This window comes from Haliotis rubra, unplaced genomic scaffold, assembly GCF_003918875.1.
Source record: "Haliotis rubra isolate DU_JTF1 unplaced genomic scaffold, ASM391887v1 Scf63, whole genome shotgun sequence".
In the NCBI taxonomy this organism is placed as follows: Eukaryota; Metazoa; Mollusca; class Gastropoda; order Lepetellida; family Haliotidae; genus Haliotis; species Haliotis rubra.
This window is the reverse complement of record NW_025767335.1, coordinates 2,271,948-2,296,917: the sequence shown is the minus strand read 5'-3', so window position 1 is coordinate 2,296,917 and position 24,970 is coordinate 2,271,948. Positions and strand designations below refer to the sequence as shown.

Here is a 24,970-nt window from a genome sequence, read left to right as displayed (position 1 = left end):
CAACCATAAACTGTATACAAAGTCCATTTGTCAGACGTAAGATGTTAGCTACTGCTTGCACTGGGCTAGGCAACCTGAAGCCTTCTCTATTGGCTTCTGAAACTAACTGGGGCGGTGGGGTAGCCTAATGGTTAAAGCCTCCGCTCGACATGCTGAAGACCCGGGTTCGATTCCCCACATGGGTGCAATGTGTGAAGCCCATTTCTGGTGTCCCCGCCGTGATATTGCTGGAATATTGCTAAAAGCGGCGTAAAACCATACTCACTCACTCACTCTGAAACTAACTGTCTCTTCCTCGTAGTCAACAAAAAGCGTGACTTTTTGAAAATACTTTGTTCCCATTTATATGATGGTCAGTATTGGAAATCTGGAAACGCCATGTTATCTACCAATCGTTGTTCATTGTAACAGAAACATATTCAAATGGACAGTTAAAAGGCATTGAAAATTGATAAGGAACAGATCGGTCACTCTCCTACCTAGAAATCTATGTTGCCCATTGAATGATGATTGAATTGTGAACGAACAAATGTGTGATAAACGATATTTCAGCTCACTGTCGAATGATTCTGTGTAAATGTACGTCTTCGGAAACACCAATTAAACATATATAACCCGACAATCGATCAATGATATCACTTTGGTGATCATTGGAACAATGACACAACCTTAACAGTAATCCGTTTCCATGTACTCAGTTTTATAAACAACCAACATGGCCGCGCCCAGTGTTCGGGGCATGGAAAGAAGGCATGGATTCTGAAGCTTTCACCTAAAATTTTAAAAGTAAAACTGTGACTACATGTATGTATAACAATTGAAAGTAACAGTATATTCTGCTACTTTGTGTTCAGCGTATATGTCACGCAATATATAATGAAAACAATAGCAGATTTAATGTGGAACTGATGAAGTATTTGCGAAAAACGAGACTCACTCATTTGGACTTACACATGTCCACATTCACATTGAGTCATCTAACATACGGCGATTTTATTAGACTGTGACTATGCCACTGTTTGTTAGTGTTTATTACTGTATGTAAAATATCTTGGTACTAAATAACCTGATGTTAATACAATCAGACAGTGTTCATCCGTTATTTCCAAGCCAGGAAACAACTTCACCGTGGATATATATGCTAACAATACATTTTTTTGTCTAATCATTTACTACAGTGTACACAGTGTTTGCTGCAGGGTGAAGTTTTAGATAAATCGAAATCTTTTAATCTCAAAGTGAAGTTAAGATTTCCATTTCAGATTTCAGCAATATATTGCTGAACTCAATACCAGGGTATCTTTATTATGGTGTGGCTTTGACCATGTTGACGTTTTAACATTTTAAAAGACTTTGTACAGAGTATACAACCCAATGAATATCTGTCGTCTGGAAATTGGAGTGATTATGTTGTTCTTAGGTTCTCAAATGCTACATAACAAGGCCAATACATGAAAGGTTTTTATACTTAGTTTAAAATTATTTATTTATTTTGATGGTTACAAAGTAAACATATTTTTGAATTTATAGGAACAGGATATCAGCCATTCTGAAGCATTCTTTGGAAAGAAAGGCTGATAACCCTAGAGCTTCCTCGGCTTTGCTTGGATTATTCTACCCGGGAATTGTCAGATAAAAAACACCTAACAGGACTGTGTAAAATGTGATAATATGACACATGTACAAAGCTGCCCCCCCAAGAGTGAATGAGTGTCTGAGTTTAGAATAATGCTGCACTCAGCAATATTACAGCTATATGGCGGCGGCCAGTAAATAATCGAGTCTGGACCAGACAATCCAGTGATCAACAGCACGAGCATCGACCTGTGCAATTGGGATATGATGACATGTGACCAAGTCAGCGAGCCTGACCACCCGATCCCGTTAGTCGTCTATTACGACAAGCATGGGTTACTGTTGATCAATTCAAACCCCAATCTTCACGGGTCTGCCCTAAAAGAAGCTTCAGGTTGGAAAAATACTGGCTTCATATGACTGAGGCATATTATAATAGATATAATTGTAATCAAAGTTTTGATAGACACTGGCTTTTAATCTGATCAAGTTGGCAATTAGTGACTCATCTATAAGACAAACACCCAAACATCCACTTCAGTTAGCTTCTAATAATATAAGAAACATGACTAAAGCAGGTTTACTCTGTGCATTTCTTGTGTTATGGGCATCACTGTGTGGAGCTCTATTGTTTTGGTTTGAGAACTGAATCATGTCTGCACTGAAGTGTATCATTTCTCCAGGAAAACAAAATTATGCATGATTTAAGTACACACACGTTCTCTTCCTTTAAGAAAATATGCATCTTATCTGATCACAGTTCATTCTTATCTCTAATGATTCAGCAAGAAATAAGACAGGGCAAGACAGTAATCTGTCCTCACTCAGGCAAATTCAATATGGATGAAAAAATAAGAACAAGTATGAATGATTTCAGATGACATTATCAGGTCAACAACAGTACTATAGGATCAGCGGTTGATTCCAGATTCAACTACCAGACTACCATGTGAGAGGAGTAGACTGGTCCAGCTCGGAACTATGGACATGGCAACAGCAGGGCCGGTGGTGCTAGACGTGCTGTCTAGGGCGTGTAGCCAGGACGCCAGCGTACTGAAACCTGCCGAGCATCAACTGCAGCAGTGGGAGACACAGCCAGGCTTCTACTCCATTGTCGCTGTACGCTGTGTTACTTTGTTTGTGCTCATTCTTCACTATTCTCGGTCCTGTTATTAAATGATTGCTGAGTTGTTTTGTTGCTGGGATAGTGTGTGAGTGAGTGAATTTAGTTTTACGCTGCACTTAGCAATATTTCAGCTTTATGGCAGTCTGTAACTAATCGCGTTAGGACCAGACAATCCATTGATCAACAGCATGAGCATTGATCTATGCAACTGGGATATGATGACATGTGGGGTCAACCAAGTCAGTGAGCCTGAACACTCGATCCCTTTAGTCGCCTGTTACGACAAGCATGGGTTACTGAAGATCAATATTCTAACCCGGATGTTCACAGGTTGTTGGCTGGGATAGATGATGTTAGTTTGTTGGCTGGGACTGCTAATGCCATAGTAACACAATTGTTAGAATATATTCACACTTTTACCTTCTTCTAGTAAGCAACATTCATTTGTAATGTTGATTGTGCTGAGAAGGAATGAACTTTATGTATTGTGCCAAGTGTGTAGCCAGGCCAGGAACTAGGTTAAGTCCCCAACATGTCGTTAGTTTGTGATTTTAATCAATTAATAGGCCTCACGTGTGCAAACGCAACTGGCACCATCAATTCTTATGTTCTTGTCTCGGTATGTCCAAGGGAAGTAACTCTACTGTAGTGGTGTACATAATGGTTCGTTTCAGTAGTCTGTACGTTTCACTATCCGAACGTTTTTGATGAAAAACAGAAGGGTTCGGATTAACGCGGCCTGACTGTATTTAGTATGGAAGCTACGATCGCAGGGATTTACAGGACGCGAATTCCTGCATCCTATACGCATGAAAATTGACAGTGGCCACAAAAAGATATATTAGCGCGTCCACAGGGACTCAGAAAAAGTCTAAATACTTTTTTGTAAAATTCCAATCAAGTGACAATAGTTTATCACTGAGTTTGCTACTAGCTGGGTTATGGTATTATTTGCTATTTATTTACTGTTACAATGTGATAATCATGATACAAAAAGCAGTATTAATAATAATATTTAAGTGTCTGGGACCCCCATTTTGTTGTCCAGGACCCCTGAAAATTAAGAGTATGAGTACCAGGGACCCTCAAACACAGGACTCCATGTAGATCCCTAGATCGCTTTACCTATGAGATTATGTGGGCCGGTGTCCTGGTAAGAAATGTAATCATGTGTTGTGTGTTTCAGAGTATATTTAGCAACCACGATATAGACACAAACGTGCGGTGGTTGGCGGTGCTGTACTGTAAGAATGGCATTGACAGGTACTGGAGGAAGACGGCTCCTCAGTGAGTACCCCTTGTCTCTTGCTGCTGGCTAACTTGGATATTGAATGGCCACAATGGCATACTTGATGTACGGCTGCAACAAATTCATTATGAGGCTTTTGTTTGTCTCAGATTGACTCACCAATTCACTCTATGATTGGACGATCTTTTCACTCATTCTATGAACATTACCTTAGCTACAAAAGTTCAGCATATTGCTTTCAGTGACTGTGGGTTTGAGGACAATGTGTACAGCTAGTTCAGAGGACGATATGCTGTCTCTGGCATTGGAGTCTGCCATGTTTCATTTGATGCCAATGTCCCCTTCAATATTTCAGTGCCCTGGCAGAGACAGAAAAGGATCTGATACGTAAACAACTCATCTCCAACTTCAATGAACCAGTTCCACAGGTAGGGAGTTGACCTGTGTAATGCCTTCACACTTACATGCATTCCAGTATCATGTAGTTTATTCAAAATCCTTTTTTACCTGTTTGACTCTGATGGTTCAGATTGTTAGTATGTTATTTTGGCACCACTTGTCGTTATTCCTCACATTTGTCAAACTACCCACCATCTCTTTGAAAGGCATTTATAAGGTGGTGTGATGAACAAGGGAGACAATTCTGTAGATGCACAACTTCTTTTGAACAAAAAACCCTGACATTTTGATGTAGATCCTATCACCGTTATTGAGCAAGTGGAACTTTGTATTCATTGTAATATAAAGTTTTACATCCATAGAATTGTCTCCCTTGTACCTACCATCTGTTGACTCTATTCACTCTGAGTCAAATCTAAGACTTCACTTTGGTCAGTTATCACAAGTTAGGTCCCCTTGTGTCCTCCAGGTAGCGACCCAAGTGTCGGTGTTGACGGCAAAAGTTGCACGCCTCGACTGTCCACGGGGATGGCCTGAGCTTATACCGACAGTTCTACAAGCTGTGCGATGTGATGACCAGTTAGTCCAGGAGAGGGCGCTGCTGACACTGCATCACGTGACAAAAATGCTTGCATCCAAACGACTAGTTGCGGATAGGAAAATGTTTGAGGATGTAAGTAGTTTTAAGGGAAAATGTTTGCTGAATTAAGATCACATGCTTGGCAAACTTAATGAAAAATTATGAAGTCAAATTTTACACAGTTTGACGGTTTGATGACACAGATGCATGCTTGGTAATGTCTTTCCAGGAATCACCAGTTTGTATACTTCCTCCCAAACTATCACGCTGAAGGCCTGGGTTCGATTCCCCACATGGGTATAATGTGTGAAGCCCATTTCTGGTGTCCCCCGCCGTGATATTGCTGGAATATTGCTAAAAGTGGCGTAAAACCTCACTCACTCCGCTGTAACTAGAAAGTTTAAGGAGCATGTATATTCCAGGAATGTTCCCTTTTTATGTTGTTTGAATCTGTCCATCCAGAGAATCAGACATTATCCATCCATTTGGAAAATGGTATGAGAATTAGGAGAGTTTTTCATGTGAAGATGTCAGCAATGGCCAAGGCAGCCTTAGAAATATGTTCTTATAGTTGTTGCTCTGAATTATTTAATGTGTAATGAACTGCAGATATTGTCTTTTCTTAAGGACAAAGCTGTCTGCAAACAGCTGTTTTTTAGTTTTATAGTTTTTTTTACCTACAATTGTCTTTCTCAAGCCTCACACATGGCCACACTTATGCAGTGACTTCTTGAGTGGCATATTAGAAGTTGGAAGTCAGATAGAACAAGTATATATGGATGACAACTGCTTCAATTCTAGAGCACGACTTTTCGATACAGGTTCTTGTATCGTTTTCTCACTTGAAAACGATACAAGAACATGTTTCGAAACGTCGTGCTCTAGAACTAAAGAAGTTGTCATCCATATACAGTTGTGCCCCGTTTATCCGGACACTTGCGTTTTTTTTTAAATTGTCCGGATAAATGAATTTCCGGATATCTTAAGCCCGGACCATATGTAAAAAAACATACAAAGAAACGAACATAATTAACCTCAGACGTAATCTTTCTTGATAAGACATCAACAAATAACAATGCATGCATAAAATCACATCTTGTCAAATAAAGTAGTCAAGTCAACAACACGTGCGAACATACCTGTACATGCATCTGTCTGTCAAATGCAAGCAACCCATCACGAAACAGTTCCGGATTAAAGTCACTACCAAAACAACGGGTACGTCTAGCCTTGCCAACTCCAAATTAACTCAGTGTCAACTTGCTAATTACAGGTAGTTAATTCTCTCACGCTTCAAAGACTGCCGATTTCTTTCATGTTAGGGCACGCAAGGCCACTCTATAAAATGCCTGTGTAAACATACGGACACATGCTCAGCCATCCGGATATACAAGAGAAAAAAATGCATAGAATTTAGCGTTTTGTATGTGAAAATGCCTGTCCGGTTACGGAAACCGGATTTCCGGATAAGTGAGTAAGTTTACAACATTGTGAATTCGTTCTGAGGATTTTTTGTTCAGAAGGCGAGTTTTCCAGATATCTGAGGTTCGGATAAAGGGCACGACTGTATACTTGTTCTATCTACACTTATGCAGGTCTGGATTGTGTGTATGTGTTGTTGAGTGCAACTGTCTGCAGCATCTCAGCTAGTATATCAGACCAGCCTGCAAATAGAGGAGTCTGGGCCAAACATACCAGTGACTGATAGTCCAGAAAGGCTGATGTGTTTTAAGTTATAGTTAAGCGTCTTTTCTGAATGGCAAGATCCTGGCAATAGATCTTTCTCTGGATGAACATGTGTGAACGTATTTGGGTTGGGTTTGAACAAATTTGTGTATGTTGTTTTACTGTTTGTCCATTTACCCAAGGTGACGAAGGAAATCTTTGGCTACGTCCTGAGTCTGTGGAACAGCCATCTGTCCCACTTTCTGCAACTGGCCAGCAGCCACGACGAGGGCATGGTGCTGGCGGTAGACCGCTGCATTCTCACGCTCAAAAGTAAGATCTTGTTGTTTTCTCACACTCATCTTCATCAGCATCTGTTTGTGTAACTATGCAGTGTAAAGGATGTACAATGCAACATTGTTTATCTTGACCCGGGAGCCCTCATCTTATCGCAAACACTGACCCATGTCTCTCACTCTCTAGTTTTAAGGAAGCAGACAGCATTTGGATTCCGTGAAATTCACACGAACCAAGAAACGGTTTCTTTCCTTGGCTCCATCTTCCCGCACCTGGAGGCCATGTTGGACTGTCGTAAGTACCTGTACGATCAGAATATTCCTACCTTGCTGGACTGTCATTCCTGATCCAATCAGTAATACCATGACAGATTGTCAGGAGTACTTTCACTGATCAGTTCTCTAGTACTCTGCCAGACTGTCATATCACAAGATTATCAGTAACAATGGACTGTCACGAGTACCTTCACTGTCCAGGCCACATTCCACAAAGCAGTCTTAGTACAAAGGTGATTGTACCTCCCATACTTCAACACTGGCCTACGGTAGTCATAGCACTAAGATCGCTTGGGCCCCATGCCATTATTACCGTTCCAGGTTATCTACCAGGATAACTAAAGTACCTGTAACACCCCATCTAAGTCCTGATGTTCTCTTATGGTTTCAGGGCGGAGTCTGTGGGGTCACCACCATGTAGTGGAGAAGTGTGAGAGGGTCATTGTCACCTTGACCAAGATAGTAAGTTTAATCCTCAGTTACCATGCTACCAGTACCTTCATTGTCCTTTCTGTCTGAATCTTGTCCTTTCTGTCTGAGTAATGTCCTCCCTGAGTAATGTCCTCCTAATCTGAGTAATGTTCTCATAGAGTAATGTCCTCCCTGTCTGAGTAATGTCCTCACTGAGACATGTCCTCCTTGTCAGAGTAATGTCCTCCTTGTCTGAGTAATGTCCTCCTTGTCTGAGTAATGTCCTCCCTGTCTGAGTAATGTCCTCCCTGTCTGAGTAATGTTCTCATGGAGTAATGTCCTCCCTGTCTGAGTAATGTCCTCCCTGAGACATGTCCTCCCTGTCTGAGTAATGTCCTCACAGAGACATGTCCTCCCTATCTGAGTAATGTCCTTCCTGTCTGAGTAATGTCCTCACTGAGACATGTCCTCCCTGTCTGAGTACTGTCCTCCCTATCTGAGTAATGTCGTCCTTGTCTGAGTAATGTCCTCACATGTCTGATTCATGTCATCCGTGTCTGAAACATGTCCTCCCTGTCAGAGTAATGTCCTCCCTGACTGAAACATGTCCTCCCTGTCTGAGTAATGACCTCACTGAAACATGTCCGTCCTCACTGAGACATGTCCTGTCTGTCTGAGTAATGTCCTCACTGAGACATGTCCTCCCTGTCTGAAACATGTCCTCCCTGTCAGAGTAATGTCCTCACTGAGACATGTCCTCCCTGTCTGAGTAATGTCCTCCCTGTCTGAAACATGTCCTCCCTGATTCACATCCTCCCTGTCTGTTTTCCAGCTCCTCGATGTCCTCACCATGCATCCAAACTCGTTTCTTGGTTACATCAAAACTACGCTGCAGTTTGTAGTAAAATACAACTTCACGGAAAAAGGTATGGTTGTACAAAAAGAATTTCACAGGGAAAGGCATGCTTGTACAAATGGAATTTCACAGGGAAAGGCATGCTTGTACAAACAGAATTTCACAGGGAAAGGTATGCTTGTACAAGCAGAATTTCACAGGGAAAGGTATGCTTGTACAAGCAGAATTTCACAGGGAAAGGCATGCTTGTACAAACAGAATTTCACAGGGAAAGGCATGCTTGTACAAGCAGAATTTCACAGGGAAAGGTATGCTTGTACAAACAGAATTTCACAGGGAAAGGTATGCTTGTACAATGGAATTTAACAGCGAAAGATATGCTTGTACAAGCAGAATTTCACAGGGAAAGGTATGCTTGTACAAGCAGAATTTCACAGGGAAAGGTATGCTTGTACAAGCAGAATTTCACAGGGAAAGGTATGCTTGTAGAAATTGAATTTCACAGGGAAAGATATGCTTGTACAAGCAGAATTTCACAGGGAAAGGCATGCTTGTACAAATGGAATTTCACAAGGAAAGGCATGCTTGTACAAACAGAATTTCACAGGGAAAGGTATGCTTGTACAAGCAGAATTTCACAGGGAAAGGCATGCTTGTACAAACAGAATTTCACAGGGAAAGGTATGCTTGTACAAGCAGAATTTCACAGGGAAAGATATGCTTGTACAAGCAGAATTTCACAGGGAAAGATATGCTTGTACAAGCAGAATTTCACAGGGAAAGGTATGCTTGTACAAGCAGAATTTAACAGCGAAAGATATGCTTGTAGAAACTACTTGTTTAGCTGCAGTGCCTGTGTCTCGAAACAATGAACCACCACTTCTCTGTGTTATTATGAATTCGTGACAAGTACTGAATCTAATGCTTCCGTTGTTGTTTGCTCCCTTTCTTCATATAGGTCTTCTCTTTGAACGGTTTGCCGTCAACTGCTTCAATCTGATGAAGGGGATCCTTTTCAGTGAGACCTACAAACCCAGGAAAGCTGTTCAAGACCAAGGTGACTATGCAGCAATAAACCCCTTATTCAAGTTTAACATAATGTTCCAGAAATGTTTCAATCCTTTTCTTGTTGTTAGGGATTCGTAAGAACTATTTGACTTAATCTTTCTGAAAATTACAGCGACTGAAAATATATTCCAAGGAAGAATGTCAGGAAGATGTTTCCTTGTGGAGTCAAACACTCCCAAGTAATTTTTCTATGAAATATTCACTTTGTCAGTTTATTGGTTCTGCTCTTGGAATAATTGTTGCTTCCAATTGTTACCCTTCAGAGCCAGTGAGCCAGATTAGTATGGAAGCGCATCAGATAGTGAAGGAGTTCTTTACGTTCCAAATGTTGGCGGAGATATGCCGCCGTCTCGTGCTGCAGTATTTTCTATTGACGACAGACGACCTGACCACCTGGGATGCAGATGCTGAGGAGTTCTGTGAGTTTCGCTGAGTCAGTGTATTGTGTAGAGGGCATTATTGCTGATTCAGCATATTGTTTTATAAGCATTATTGCTGTCAGTGTATTGTGTAGAGGGTATTACTGCTGATTCAGCATATTGTTTGATAAGCATTATTGCTGTCAGTATATTGTGTAGAGAGCATTATTGCTAATTCAGCTTATTGTTTTATAAGCATTATTGCTGTGTCAGTGTATTATGTAACACATGTTGTTGCCAGTCTACCATGGGCTTGGGCTTAACATAAGATAAGATAACCCAAAGGGTATAAGCAAGAATTGACCTGTTAGAGAAACAAGAATAGATATGGTACATTTTGTATTGGTCCTCTAGAAAAAAAGATGTCAGTGTTTTTATGCATGTGAAAGCAGGGTATTTAAGTACAAGCTAGACGTTTCTTCTAGAGAACCTATTACTTGGTTAGGGGATATACTAGTAAACTGAAACAAGTGACTCATTACCAGAAACATGTGCTTTTCTTTCAGGTCAGGAAGAAGGAGGGGATTCATTCAAATATTCTCTCCGGGTGAGTTTGTTAGTTGTACAATAACTAGAAGCCACGTTATAGTATGACCAGAAATTATTGAGAATTTTAGGAATATGTTAAATTGGATTTCTAGTATAAACAACCTTGACCAGCTATCAAGTGCTTGGTTTCATTCAAGAGAGACAACTCTGTTAATCCTTTTCATTAGTTTGCAAAGAGTTATCCCCCTTTGTTTACTTGCTAGCAGACGACATTTTCAGTGATCCTCAGTATGGATGATTTAGAGAAGGGGAAGTTGATTTTAGAGTATTATAACAAGGACATCAAATCAGCTAAAGTGATTTCAAGTAGAACAGGCATCCCTTTGTCCACTGTTTATCGTATTTTGAAAAATATTGCAAACGGATATGGCATTGAGCACCAGGGAGGCGCAGGTAGGCCCAGAAAATTGACTGTCTGTGACAGGAGGCGGACTTGGTATTCTTGTTTCTAATACCAAACGAAGGAGTTTAGAAAACTTAAGGCTGGATATGATTGATAGAGGAACTGTGGCTGTCTGTAAGGAGACAATTAGAACTGAGCTGCATGCAATGGGTTGGCAGAAAAGTCGAGGAATTCCATCACCGATCATGAAACCTGAACAAAAGAAGCGATGGTTGAACTGGTGCTTACAGCATAGAAATTTTAACTTGGACAATGTGATTTTCTCAGATGAAAGTTCTGTGTGGCTGTTTCCTAATACACTGAAATTCTGGACCAAACAAACTGAAAAACCTTTGTATCAGCACCCAAAGTACAGTCCGAAATTTAACGTGTGGGGTGGCATATCTGTGTTAGGGGCAACGCCCTTCTGTGTATTTGAAGGGAATATGAACAGTGAGCGGTACACAGATATTCTCGAGGGACATTTACTTCCATCTGCTCACGTGTTCTATGGAAATTTTTGGATTTTCCAGCAGGACAACAACCCAAAACATCGTTCAAAGCATTCACAGGCCTGGTTTCGGGCCCAAAATATGACATTATTAGATTGGCCAAGCTATGGCCCTGACCTAAATCCAATAGAAAATGTTTGGGGACTTATGAAGGAAAGTGTCAATAAGAAAAATCTGACAAATATTGCTGAAATGAAAGAAGAGGTGGTCCGATATTGGAACAGCATGGACCACGACTTTCTAACTTCTTTGATCAGTAGTATGCCCCGCCGCATTGAAGCATGCATTGCTGCCCATGGTGACTTGACAAAATACTAACTGTTCACCTGTCTTTGAATCTGGAGTTATGTTCTGCTAATATTCACATTTAATAAGTGAGTAATGAGTGAAAAAAAAAATTACAATCTTAAATTCTCAATAATTTCTGGTTATACTGTAAATCATTGGTGGTCTTTCTGTTCATTAACTTTGGAATTCCAAGGAATTTAAAATAAAGTTACTATACTCGTTATGATTTACAAATCTGTTGTATGATGGGGCCTGGTGTGTTGTATGATTGGCCTGGTGTGTTGTATAATGGGCCTGGTGTGTTGTATAATGGGCCTGGTGTGTTGTATGATTGGCCTGGTGTGTTGTATAATGGGGTTGGTGTGTTGTATGATGGGGCCTGGTTTGTTGTATGATGGGGCCTGGTGTGTTGTATGATTGGCCTGGTGTGTTGTATAATGGGCCTGGTGTGTTTACATGATGGGACCTTGTGTGTTGTATAATGGGGCCTGTTGTGTTGTATGATGGGCCTGGTGTGTTGTATAATTGGGCCTGGTGTGTTGTATAATGAGCCTGGTGTGTTGTATGATGGGGCCTGGTGTGTTGTATGATTGGCCCTGGTGTGTTATATAATGGACCTGGTGTGTTGTATGATGGGGCCTGGTGTGTTGTATAATGGGTCTGGTGTGCTGTATAATGGGGCCTGGTGTGTTGTATGATGGGTCAGGTGTGTTGTATAATGGGTCAGGTGTTTTGTATAATGGGGCCTGGTGTGTTGTATGATAGGTCAGGTGTGTTGTATAATTGGGCCTGGTGTGTTGTATAATGGGGCCTGGTGTGTTGTATGATGGGTCAGGTGTGTTGTATAATGGGCCTCTGTGTGTTGTATAATGGGGCCTGGTGTGTTGTATGATGGGGCCTGTTGTGTTGTATGATGGGGCCTGTTGTGTTGTATAATGGGGCCTGGTGTGTCATATAGTCGGGCCTGGTGTGTTGTATAATGGGGCTTGGTGTGTTGTATGATGGGTCAGGTGTGTCGTATAGTGGGCCTGGTGTGTTGTATAATGGGGCCTGGTGTGTTGTATGATGGGTCATGGTGTGTTGTATAATGGGCCTGGTGTGTTGTATAGTGGGGCCTGGTGTGTTGTATGATGGGGCCTGTTGTGTTGTATGATGGGGCCTGTTGTGTTGTATGATGGGTCCTGGTGTGTTATATGATGGGGTTGGTGTGTTGTATGATTGGCCTTGGTGTGTTGTATAATGGGGCCTGGTGTCTTGTATAATGGGGCCTGCTGTGTTGTATAATGGGACCTGGTGTGTCGTATGGTGGGCCTGGTGTGTTGTATGATGGGCCTGGTGTGTTGTATGATTGGCCTGGTGTGTTGTATAATGGGGCCTGTTGTGTTGTATGATGGGCATGGTGTGTCGTATGATGAGACTGGTGTGTGATGGGACTGGTGTGTTGTATGATGGGCCTGGTGTGTTGTATAATGGGGCCTGGTGTGTTGTATGATTGACCTGGCGTGTTGTATAATGGGGCCTCGTGTGTTGTATGATGGGCCTTGTGTTTCGTATGATGGGATTGGTGTGTTATATGATGGGCCTGGTGTTTCGTATGATGGGCTAGGTGTGTTGTATAATGGGGCCTGGTGTGTTGTATGATGGGCCTGGTGTATGATGGGCCTGGTGTTTCATATGACGGGCCTGGTGTGTTGTATGATGGGCCTGGTGTGTTGTGTGATGGAGCCTGGTGTGTTGTATAATGGGGCCTGGTGTGTTGTATGATGGGCCTGGTGTGTTGTATAATGGAGCCTGGTGTTTTGTATAATTGGGCCTGGTGTGTTGTATAATGGAGCCTGGTGTGTTGTATGATGGAGCCTGGTGTGTTGTATGATGGGGCCTGGTGTGTTGTATGATGGGCCTGGTGTGTTGTATGATGGGCCTGGTGTTTCGTATGATGGGCTAGGTGTGTTGTATGATGGGCCTGGTGTTTCGTATGATGGGCTAGGTGTGTTGTATAATGGGGCCTGGTGTGTTGTATGATGGACCTGGTGTTTCATATGATGGGCTAGGTGTGTTGTATGATGGGCCTGGTGTGTTGTATGATGGGCCTGGTGTGTTGTATAATGGGGCCTGGTGTGTTGTATAATGGGCCTGGTGTTTTGTATAATGGGGCCTGGTGTGTTGTATAATGGGGCCTGGTGTGTTGTATGATGGGCTTGGTGTGTTGTATAATGGGGCCTGGTTTTGTTGTATGATGGGGCCTGGTGTGTTGTATAGTGGGGCCTGGTGTGTTGTATAATGGGCCTGGTGTGTTGTATAATTGGGCCTGGTGTGTTGTATGATGGGGCCTGGTGTGTTGTATGATGGGCCTGGTGTGTTGTATAATGGGGCCTGGTTTTGTTGTATGATGGGGCCTGGTTTGTTGTATAGTGGGGCCTGGTTTGTTGTATAATGGGGTTGGTGTGTTGTATGATGGGGCCTGGTGTGTTGTATAATGGGCCTGGTGTTTTGTATAATGGGGCCTGGTGTGTTGTATAGTGGGGCCTGGTGTGTTGTATGATGGGGCCTGGTTTGTTGTATAGTGGGGCCTGGTGTGTTGTATAATGGGGTTGGTGTGTTGTATAATGCTTTCTGTTGTTTGGTAGCCATGCACAGAGGTGCTGTTCCTGACAATCTTCAAGGAGTTCAGCCTCTCACTCACCCCGATCCTAATGGAAATGGTACAGTCCATTCACGGACCATGTGACCCTGAGAACCTGGAGGCCATTTTAAAAAAGGATGCGAGTAAGTAGTTTATTGCTTCAGATTCACAGCTAAAAAGTTGACTTCGACCAGGTGTTTTCTCACCGAAGACATTGGTAACATTTTACTAGTCGGTTCATATATTGAGGCCACAGACAATTTGGGTTGAAAACCAGCTAGTTGAAAGCTCATTTTTAGTTAGTTTTACTGTGACTAAGTTTGTGAAGAAATCAACAGACCCTCTTGAATTTCACAGGAGTAAAAAATTTGTGGGCTTATGGTGTATGACGATCAAGGCCCTGTTCCTCAAAGCGATTGTAGCTCTACGACAGTCTTAAGTCTATGTTAAAGTATGGGAGTTACGATCATCTTAGCTCTACGACAGTCGTAAGTCTATGTTAAAGTATGGGAGTTATGATCATCTTAGCGCTTCGATCACTTTGAGGTACATGGCCCAGGACAGATGAGACTGGATCTGGTCATATTGTTGTAGTGTGGGCACTGGTTATTGGTCATATTGGTCATTGTCCATACTGTCCACTGCTGGTTTGTCTGGCTGGATCATTTACTGGCTGTTATGTCACTGCTGCTGGTTTAATACAACATTCCCTCACTTGCATGCACACACGACTGAAGAAGAAATTGTGTCAAATCCTCAAGTATTAATTTTTGGTATGAGTATACTTTACTTTTCAGTTGCAATGATCTTGTACCTAACTTCCAGCAATATGCTATTGTTTGTGATAGATCTGGGAATCTGAAGTTTCTTGAGGGCTTTGTGTCTGATATGTGGATGTTTACATTTGTTATACAGTGAGAACTATTGTACATAATCCTCGTTTCAGTTTACAATGCTGTTGGACTGGCATCATATGATCTGTATGACGACATTGATTTCGACAACTGGTTTTCGTCAACCCTATTGGCGGAACTGCGAGTTAAAAATGACAGGTAAGAGAATTCATTTCAAGCTGGCAACAAAGTCAGTTTTATTCTATGGACACTCAAAGACAAATTATGTGTGATGACATGCTCTGCATTAGAGCACACCCAGCTGTTTTCTGACTAAGGGGCTGTGCTGACGTGCTCCTGAAGTGTGTGTCGGCTCTGTTCCACCAGCCGTTTGTCACCCCTCGGGGGGCAGCTTGAAATAGAACAATATTACATGATAGTTTCTTAAACAACTTTTTCTGTGATCGATCATAAAACGTTAGATTTCAGATCCTTTTGGGTACAGAGGTTTCAGGACCACGTATCTTATTTATGTTTTGTGCACTTATCTCTATATGAGTTGTTTACTCATTCATCGTTCTCATTTGAACCCAAACAGACTGTAGTGTTAATTGTGCTGATGATTGGGCTATCAAGTATGTTATTGTTTTGGGAATAAGATATTGTAGATATTCCAAACTATAGTTCAGTATGGGAAGGTATCATGAGTGTGATATATCCACCCCCTGCAGCATGGTTAGGAAGGAATATTTGTTGTGAAGTTGTCTAGCCGGATAGACAGTATCATCAAGTACAGAGTGTAAAATTTGATGGTTTGATTTGCTGGCTATATCATGCCAAAAGATGTTAAAAGGACCCACTCGTTGCTTTTTCAGTAGGCTAGCACAAGAAAACAGGCCAATATCTGGACTATTAGAATCAACACAGGCACACAATGTGCATTGCTATGTACTGGTTGCTAGGTAACAACTCTAACATACAGACATTGTTTCAGCTACCGTATTGTGAGGAAGCGTGTCATCTGGCTGATTGGTCAGTGGGTGAGTGTGAAGCTGTCGGTGAAGCTGCGACAGACACTGTATGAAGCCATCCTGACGATGTTGCGGACAGAGGAGGACCTGGCCGTCAGACTGGAAGCAGCAGCGACACTACGGAGTGATATCCTTGGCTGTGTCATCCACGACATTACTTACCACTGAGTACTTTAAGGATGAACATATATTTCATGTGTTTCCTATCTCCCGCCCTCCCTGAATGTTCTATCTGATGTGAGGGGCGGTGCCTTGTGGTTAATGAGTTCACTCATCAGGCCAAATACTGGCTTCAATTCTCCACCTGGGTACAATGTGTGAAGCCCATTTCTGGTGCCACCCGCCGTGATTTTGCTGGAATATTGCTAAAAGTGGCGTGAAACTAAACTCATTCACTCACTCACTCCTGACTTAAAATGAGAAAACAATTCTGATCTCAGAAATTTATGCCAAGATGTGTGCAGGTACTTCAATGTAACTAGTGTTCTATACTGCCAGCACAGAGTAGCACATGTTGATCACTCAATTGTCTGGTCCAGAGTCAATATATTTACGGACTGCCATCATATAGCTGGTATATTGTGGCGTAATTTTACACTCGCTCCCTCCCTCCCCTCCCTCCCTCCTTCACGCACACATGCACGCACACACGCACGCACGCAAGAACAAGTAGTAGAATATGTGATTTGTGAAATATTCCTTAATGTTACTACCTGTCGATGACTTTGAATTCAACCCAGAACAACTGCTGCCGGTAAGAATTTTTCCACAATATCTTATAAAAATGATAAAGAAAGTAATTTTCTGATGCAGAAGATTCTCTGTCTCCCATGTTTCACTGTGTTGCAGGACATTCTCTTTCTCCCATGTTTCACTGTGTTGCAGTACATTCTCTGTCTCCCATGTTTCACTGTGTTGCAGTACATTCTCTGTCTCCCATGTTTCACTGTGTTGCAGTACATTCTCTGTCTCCCATGTTTCACTATGTTTCAGTACATTCTCTGTCTCCCATGTTTCACTGTGTTGCAGTACATTCTCTGTCTCCCATGTTTCACTGTGTTGCAGTACATTCTCTGTCTCCCATGTTTCACTGTGTTGCAGTACATTCTCTGTCTCCCATGTTTCACTGTGTTGCAGTACATTCTCTGTCTCCCATGTTTCACTATGTTGCAGTACATTCTCTGTCTCCCATGTTTCACTGTGTTGCAGTACATTCTCTGTCTCCCATGTTTCACTGTGTTGCAGGACATTCTCTGTCTCCCATGTTTCACTGTGTTGCATTACATTCTCTGACTCCCATGTTTCACTGTGTTGCATTACTCTCTCTGTCTCCCATGTTTCACTGTGTTGCAGTACATTCTCTGTCTCCCATGTTTCACTGTGTTGCATTACATTCTCTGTCTCCCATGTTTCACTGTGTTGCATTACTCTCTCTGTCTCCCATGTTTCACTGTATTGCAGTACATGTCTCTGTGTTCCCATGTTTCACTGTGTTGCAGTACATTCTCTGTCTCCCATGTTTCACTGTGTTGCAGTACATTCTCTGTCTCCCATGTTTCACTGTGTTGCATTACTCTCTCTGTCTCTGATGTTTCACTGTGTTGCAGTACATTCTGTCTCCCATGTTTCACTGTGTTGCATTACTCTCTCTGTCTCCCATGTTTCACTGTGTTGCAGTACATTCTCTGTCTCCCATGTTTCACTATGTTGCAGTACATTCTCTGTCTCCCATGTTTCACTGTGTTGCAGTACATTCTCTGTCTCCCATGTTTCACTGTATTGCATTACTTCTCTGTCTCCCATGTTTCACTGTGTTGCAGTACATTCTCTTCTCCCATACTCCATGTTTCACTGTGTTGCAGTACATTCTCTGTCTCTCATGTTTCACTGTGTTGCAGTACATTCTGTCTCCCATGTTTCACTGTGTTGCATTACTCTCTCTGTCTCCCATGTTTCACTGTGTTGCAGTACATTCTCTGTCTCCCATGTTTCACTGTGTTGCATTACATTCTCTGTGTCCCCATGTTTCACTGTGTTGCAGTACATTCTCTGTCTCCCATGTTTCACTGTGTTGCAGTACATTCTCTGTCTCCCATGTTTCACTGTGTTGCAGTACATTCTCTGTCTCCCATGTTTCACTGTGTGTTGCATTACATTCTCTGTCTCCCATGTTTCACTGTGTTGCAGTACATTCTCTGTCTCCCATGTTTCACTGTGTTGCATTACATTCTCTGTCTCCCATGTTTCACTGTGTTGCAGTACATTCTCTGTCTCCCATGTTTCACTGTGTTGCAGTACATTCTCTGTCTCTCATGTTTCACTGTGTTCCAGTACATCTTCTGTCATTCATGTTTCACTATGTTGCAGTACATTCTCTGTCTCCCATGTTTCACTGTGTTGCAGTACATTCTCTGTCTCCCATGTTTCACTGTGTTGCAGTACATTCTCTGTCTCCCATGTTTCACTGTGTTGCAGTACATTCTCTGTCTCCCATGTTTCACTGTGTTGCAGTACATTCTCTGTCTCCCATGTTTCACTATGTTGCAGTACATTCTCTGTCTCTCATGTTTCACTGTGTTGCATTACTTTCTCTGTCTCCCATGTTTCACTGTGTTGCAGTACATTCTCTGTCTCCCATGTTTCACTGTGTTGCAGTACATTCTCTGTCTCCCATGTTTCACTGTGTTGCAGTACATTCTCTGTCTCCCATGTTTCACTGTGTTGCAGTACATTCTCTGTCTCCCATGTTTCACTGTGTTGCAGTACATTCTCTGTCTCCCATGTTTCACTGTGTTGCAGTACATTCTCTGTCTCCCATGTTTCACTGTGTTGCAGTACATTCTCTGTCTCCCATGTTTCACTGTGTTGCAGTACATTCTCTGTCTCCCATGTTTCACTGTGTTGCAGTACATTCTCTGTCTCCCATGTTTCACTGTGTTGCAGTACATTCTCTGTCTCCCATGTTTCACTGTGTTGCAGTACATTCTCTGTCTCCCATGTTTCACTGTGTTGCAGTACATTCTCTGTCTCCCATGTTTCACTGTGTTGCAGTACATTCTCTGTCTCTCATGTTTCACTGTGTTGCATTACATTCTCTGTCTCCCATGTTTCACTGTGTTGCAGTACATTCTCTGTCTCCCATGTTTCACTGTGTTGCAGTACATTCTCTGTCTCCCATGTTTCACTGTGTTGCAGTACATTCTCTGTCTCCCATGTTTCACTGTGTTGCAGTACATTCTCTGTCTCCCATGTTTCACTGTGTTGCAGTACATTCTCTGTCTCCCATGTTTCACTGTGTTGCATTACATTCTCTGTCTCCCATGTTGCACTATGTTGCAGTACATTCTCTGTCTCCCATGTTTCACTGTGTTGCAGTACATTCTCTGTCTTCCATGTTTCACTATGTTGCAGTACATTCTCTGTCTCTCATGTTTCACTATGTTGCATTACATTCTCTGTCTCTCATGTTTCACTGTGTTGCATTACTCTCTCTGTCTCCTATGGTTCACTATGTTGCAGTACATTCTCTGTCTCCCATGTTTCACTGTGTTGCAGTACATTCTCTGTCTCCCATGTTTCACTGTGTTGCAGTACATTCTCTGTCTCCCATGTTTCACTGTGTTGCAGTACATTCTCTGTCTCCCATGTTTCACTGTGTTGCAGTACATTCTCTGTCTCCCATGTTTCACTATGTTGCAGTACATTCTCTGTCTCCCATGTTTCACTGTGTTGCAGTACATTCTCTGTCTCCCATGTTTCACTATGTTGCAATACATTCTCTGTCTCCCATGTTTCACTGTGTTGCATTACATTCTCTGTCTCTCATGTTTCACTATGTTGCAATACATTCTCTGTCTCCCATGTTGCAGAACATTCTCTGACTCTCATATAGTCGTCGCCTCGTCCGTCTGTCCGTCCGTCCGTAATCATTTTGTTTCCGGACCATAACTCAAAGACCGTTCGATATTTTTTAACCAAAATTGGTAGATATGTCAAACATAACCTAAAGTGGTGCCTTTTGCTATTTACAGATAATTGTCAGTTTTATTTTTCTCGGTTTCCATGGAAACGTTTTGGACTTAGTCTTAAAGAAGGGTGGGCTTCGTTTCCGGAGCATAACTCAAGAACCATTCAATATTTTTCAACAAAACTTGGTAGATATATCAAACAGATCCTAAAGTGGTGCCTTTTGCTATTTGCAGATTTTTTGTATTCTTATTTTTCCCGGTTTCCATGGAAACGATTCTGACTTAATCCCAAAAGTGAGGGGTGGGCTTCGTTTCCGGAGCATAACTCAAGAACCGTTCAATATTTTTCAACAAAACTTGGTAGATGTATGAAACAGAACCTTAAGTGGTGCCTTTTGCTATTTGCAGATTTTTGGCATTTTTATTTTCCTTGGTTTCCATGGAAACATTTTGGACTTAGTCACAAAAAGTAAGGATTGCTTTCGTTTCCGGAGCACAACTCAAAAACCGTATAATATTTTTCAACAAAACTTGGTAGATATATCAAACAGATCCTAAAGTTGTGCCTTTTGCTATTTGCAGATTTTTGGCATTTTATTTTCCCGTTTCCATGGAAACGATTCGGACTTAATCCCAAAAGTGAGGGGTGGGCTTCGTTTCCGGAGCACAACTCAAAAACCTCTCTATATCTTTCAGCAAAACTTGGCAGATATGTGAGGCAGATCTTGAAGTGGTGCCTTTTGCTATTTACAGATATTTGTGATTTATTATTTTCTCAGTTTCCATGGAAATGATTCGGACTTAGTCTCAAAAAGGAAGGGATGGGTTTCTGTTTCGAACACAACTGGAAAACTTCTTAATATCTTTCAGCAAAACTTGGCAGATATGTGAGGCAGATGCCAAAGTGGTGCCTTTTGCTATTTGCAGATATTTGTGATTTATTATTTTCTCAGTTTCCATGAAAACAATTTGGACTTAGTCTCAAAAGGGAGGGGTAGGTTTTGTTTCCGGAGCACAACGCGAAAACTTCTTAATATCTTTCAGCAAAACTTGGCAGATATGTGAGGCAGATCCCAAAGTGGTGCCTTTTGCTATTTGCAGATTTTTGTCTTTTATTTTTTTCATGATTTCCATGGAAACGATTTGCACTTAGTCTAAAATCAAGCTGGACTTTAAGTAACTGTCAGATGATTTGTTCTTTCAAAGATATGGGGGCCGGGGGGATATGTCATCTTCTGATGACTCTTGTTCACTTTGTTGCAACACATTCTCTGTCTCCCATGTTTCACTATGTTGCAGTACATTCTCTGTCTCCCATGTTTCACTATGTTGCAGTACATTCTCCCATGTTGCACTGTGTTGCAGTACATTCTCTGACCCCCATGTTTCACTATGTTGCAGTACATTCTCTGACCCCCATGTTTCACTGTGTTGCAGTATGTGGAGCCACTGTTCTCACACCTCTTCCAGCTGCTTACCCATGTCAGGGAATGTGACACAAAGGTAAACCTTGACTACAAGAATTGTCCATTTTGTATTGCTTATAAATGAAAACCTTTTGTTATCCCCCTCAACGCGTTTTGCGGGGGGTATTAAAATGGACTCCGTCCATGCGTGCGTGCGTCCGTCGGTCCGTCCGTGCACATTTGTCTTTTCCGGAGCAGAACTCTAAGAACCGTTCACTATTCCTTCACCAAACTTGGCACATAGATAGATCTGGTGGTGTACTGGTGCCTTTTGGTAGTTTTGGAATTCTGAATAAAATATTTTTGGCATTTCCATGGCAACAAGTTTGACTTAGCCTGAAATTGGTGGTAGTGCTCTTTTCTGGAGCAGAACTCTTAAACCGTTCATTATTTCTTCACCAAACTTGGCACATAGATTGGTCTGGTGGTGTACTGGTTCCTTTTTGGTAGTTTTGGAATTCTGAATAAAATATATTTGGCGTTTCCATGGCAACAAGTTTGACTAAAACAGAAATTAGTGGTAGTGCACTTTTCTGGAGCAGAACTCTAAAACCGTTAAATGTTTCTTCACCAAACTTGGCACATACATAGATCTGGTGATGTACTGGTGCCTTTTGGTAGTTTTGGATTTCTGAATACAATATTTTTGCCATTTCCATGGCAACAAGTTTGACATAGACTGAAATTAGTGATAGTGCTCCTTTCTGGAGCAGAACTTAAAAAACCTTTCAATACTCTCCTTCCACTTTTCTATATACACACCTAAATATTTGACATAATCATAACTCGTAGACATAATCATGAAGAGTATTTTGCCATTGCGGGGGATATTGATGACTTTGTCTTCTTGTTAATAATGTTTAATTGGTTAGAAAAGGTTGTTACATTATAACTCTTTGGAATCATCTTTTTTGTTCCTCCCTACATGGTCATCACCTAATGTACTTTACTCTTGCAGATGCATGTGCTTCATGTCTTCTCGTTTGTGATAGAGAGGATGGGGGCCATGATCCGTCCCTATACAGCAGCCCTGCTACAGTATCTACCTGGCCTCTGGCAGGAGTCTGCTGACCACAACATGCTCCGCTGTGCCATCTTGTCTACACTCATACACCTTGTCCAGGTGAGTAAAGGGTTGCCATATTGTCTACACTCATACATCTTATCCAGGTGAGTAAAGGGTTGCCATGTTGTCTTCACTCATATACCTTGTCCAGGTGAGTAAAGGGTTGCCATCTTGTCTTCTCCAATACAGGTGAGATTATATGTTGCATTTGGGAAGGGGATGTTTTGTGAAGTTGAATCAGGACAGAGTGTCTAATTCCCTTGCAGGGTTTTGGGTCCATGTGTACCAACTTCCATGACTTCCTGCTGCCTGTGATACACCTCAGTACCGATGTGACCCAGGACCCGCATGTGTACCTGCTGGAAGATGGCCTTGACCTTTGGCTTATGACCTTGCATCACTCCCCGCTCCTCACTGAAGGCCTCCTCAAACTCTTCAACAACATGCCTTCATTGCTAGGTTGGTTGTGTGTCCATATTCTGTCAGTAATATGCCTTCATTGCTAGGTTGGTTGTGTGTCCATATACTGTCGGTAATATGCCTTCATTGCTAGGTTGGTTGTGTGTCCATATTCTGTTGGTAATATGCCTTCATTGCTAGGTTGGTTGTGTGTCCATATTCTGTCAGTAATATGCCTTCATTGCTAGGTTGGTTGTGTGTCCATATACTGTCAGTAATATGCCTTCATTGCTAGGTTGGTTGTGTGTCCATATTTTGTCGGTAATATGCCTTCATTGCTAGGTTGGTTGTGTGTCCATATTCTGTCGGTAATATGCCTTCATTGCTAGGTTGGTTGTGTGTCCATATTCTGTTGGTAATATGCCTTCATTGCTAGGTTGGTTGTGTGTCCATATTCTGTTGGTACTATGCCTTCATTGCTAGGTTGGTTGTGTGTCCATATTCTGTCGGTAATATGCCTTCATTGCTAGGTTGGTTGTGTGTCCATATTCTGTCCGTAATATGCCTTCATTGCTAGGTTGGTTGTGTGTCCATGTTCTGTTGGTACTATGCCTTCATTACTAGGTTGGTTGTGTGTCCATGTTCTGTTGGTACTATGCCTTCATTGCTAGGTTGGTTGTGTGTCCATATTCTGTTGGTAATATGCCTTCATTGCTAGGTTGGTTGTGTGTCCATATTCTGTTGGTACTATGCCTTCATTGCTAGGTTGGTTGTGTGTCCATGTTCTGTTGGTACTATGCCTTCATTGCTAGGTTGGTTGTGTGTCCATGTTCTGTTGGTACTATGCCTTCATTGCTAGGTTGGTTGTGTGTCCATATTCTGTTGGTACTATGCCTTCATTGCTAGGTTGGTTGTGTGTCCATGTTCTGTTGGTACTATGCCTTCATTACTAGGTTGGTTGTGTGTCCATGTTCTGTTGGTACTATGCCTTCATTGCTAGGTTGGTTGTGTGTCCATGTTCTGTTGGTACTATGCCTTCATTGCTAGGTTGGTTGTGTGTCCATATTCTGTCGGTAATATGCCTTCATTGCTAGGTTGGTTGTGTGTCCATATTCTGTCCGTAATATGCCTTCATTGCTAGGTTGGTTGTGTGTCCATGTTCTGTTGGTACTATGCCTTCATTACTAGGTTGGTTGTGTGTCCATATTCTGTTGGTACTATGCTTTCATTGCTAGGTTGGTTGTGTGTCCATGTTCTGTTGGTACTATGCCTTCATTGCTAGGTTGGTTGCGTGTCTTTATATTGTCAGTGATACATGTCTTCATTGCTAGGTTGGTTGTGTGTCCATGTTCTGTTGGTACTATGCCTTCATTGCTAGGTTGGTTGTGTGTCCATATTCTGTTGGTACTATGCCTTCATTGCTAGGTTGGTTGTGTGTCCATGTTCTGTTGGTACTATGCCTTCATTGCTAGGTTGGTTGTGTGTCCATATTCTGTTGGTAATATGCCTTCATTGCTAGGTTGGTTGTGTGTCCATATTCTGTTGGTACTATGCCTTCATTGCTAGGTTGGTTGTGTGTCCATGTTCTGTTGGTACTATGCCTTCATTGCTAGGTTGGTTGTGTGTCCATGTTCTGTTGGTACTATGCCTTCATTGCTAGGTTGGTTGTGTGTCCATATTCTGTTGGTACTATGCCTTCATTGCTAGGGTTGGTTGTGTGTCCATGTTCTGTTGGTACTATGCCTTCATTACTAGGTTGGTTGTGTGTCCATGTTCTGTTGGTACTATGCCTTCATTGCTAGGTTGGTTGTGTGTCCATGTTCTGTTGGTACTATGCCTTCATTGCTAGGTTGGTTGTGTGTCCATATTCTGTCGGTAATATGCCTTCATTGCTAGGTTGGTTGTGTGTCCATATTCTGTCCGTAATATGCCT

The 24,970-nt window shown here is 42.0% G+C and overlaps 1 protein-coding gene across 1 annotated transcript in view; it reads left to right on the top strand.

Moving 5' to 3' along the window:
- The first annotated feature begins 704 nt into the window (after window positions 1–704).
- LOC124256516 (importin-11-like) overlaps window positions 705–24,970 on the top strand; it is a 34,921-nt gene continuing 10,655 nt past the window's right edge. The window contains exons 1-19 of the mRNA XM_046690506.1: window positions 705–804; window positions 2,504–2,694; window positions 3,888–3,988; window positions 4,306–4,378; window positions 4,819–5,022; window positions 6,798–6,927; window positions 7,078–7,185; window positions 7,558–7,628; window positions 8,410–8,503; window positions 9,392–9,490; window positions 9,765–9,920; window positions 10,427–10,467; window positions 14,279–14,417; window positions 15,221–15,326; window positions 16,102–16,265; window positions 16,852–16,892; window positions 21,544–21,609; window positions 22,531–22,695; window positions 22,905–23,097. Of these exons, the coding sequence (XP_046546462.1) occupies window positions 2,557–2,694; window positions 3,888–3,988; window positions 4,306–4,378; window positions 4,819–5,022; window positions 6,798–6,927; window positions 7,078–7,185; window positions 7,558–7,628; window positions 8,410–8,503; window positions 9,392–9,490; window positions 9,765–9,920; window positions 10,427–10,467; window positions 14,279–14,417; window positions 15,221–15,326; window positions 16,102–16,265; window positions 16,852–16,892; window positions 21,544–21,609; window positions 22,531–22,695; window positions 22,905–23,097 (2,089 nt within the window). The 5' untranslated portion in view covers window positions 705–804; window positions 2,504–2,556. The remainder of the gene's footprint in view (window positions 805–2,503; window positions 2,695–3,887; window positions 3,989–4,305; window positions 4,379–4,818; window positions 5,023–6,797; window positions 6,928–7,077; window positions 7,186–7,557; window positions 7,629–8,409; window positions 8,504–9,391; window positions 9,491–9,764; window positions 9,921–10,426; window positions 10,468–14,278; window positions 14,418–15,220; window positions 15,327–16,101; window positions 16,266–16,851; window positions 16,893–21,543; window positions 21,610–22,530; window positions 22,696–22,904; window positions 23,098–24,970) is intronic.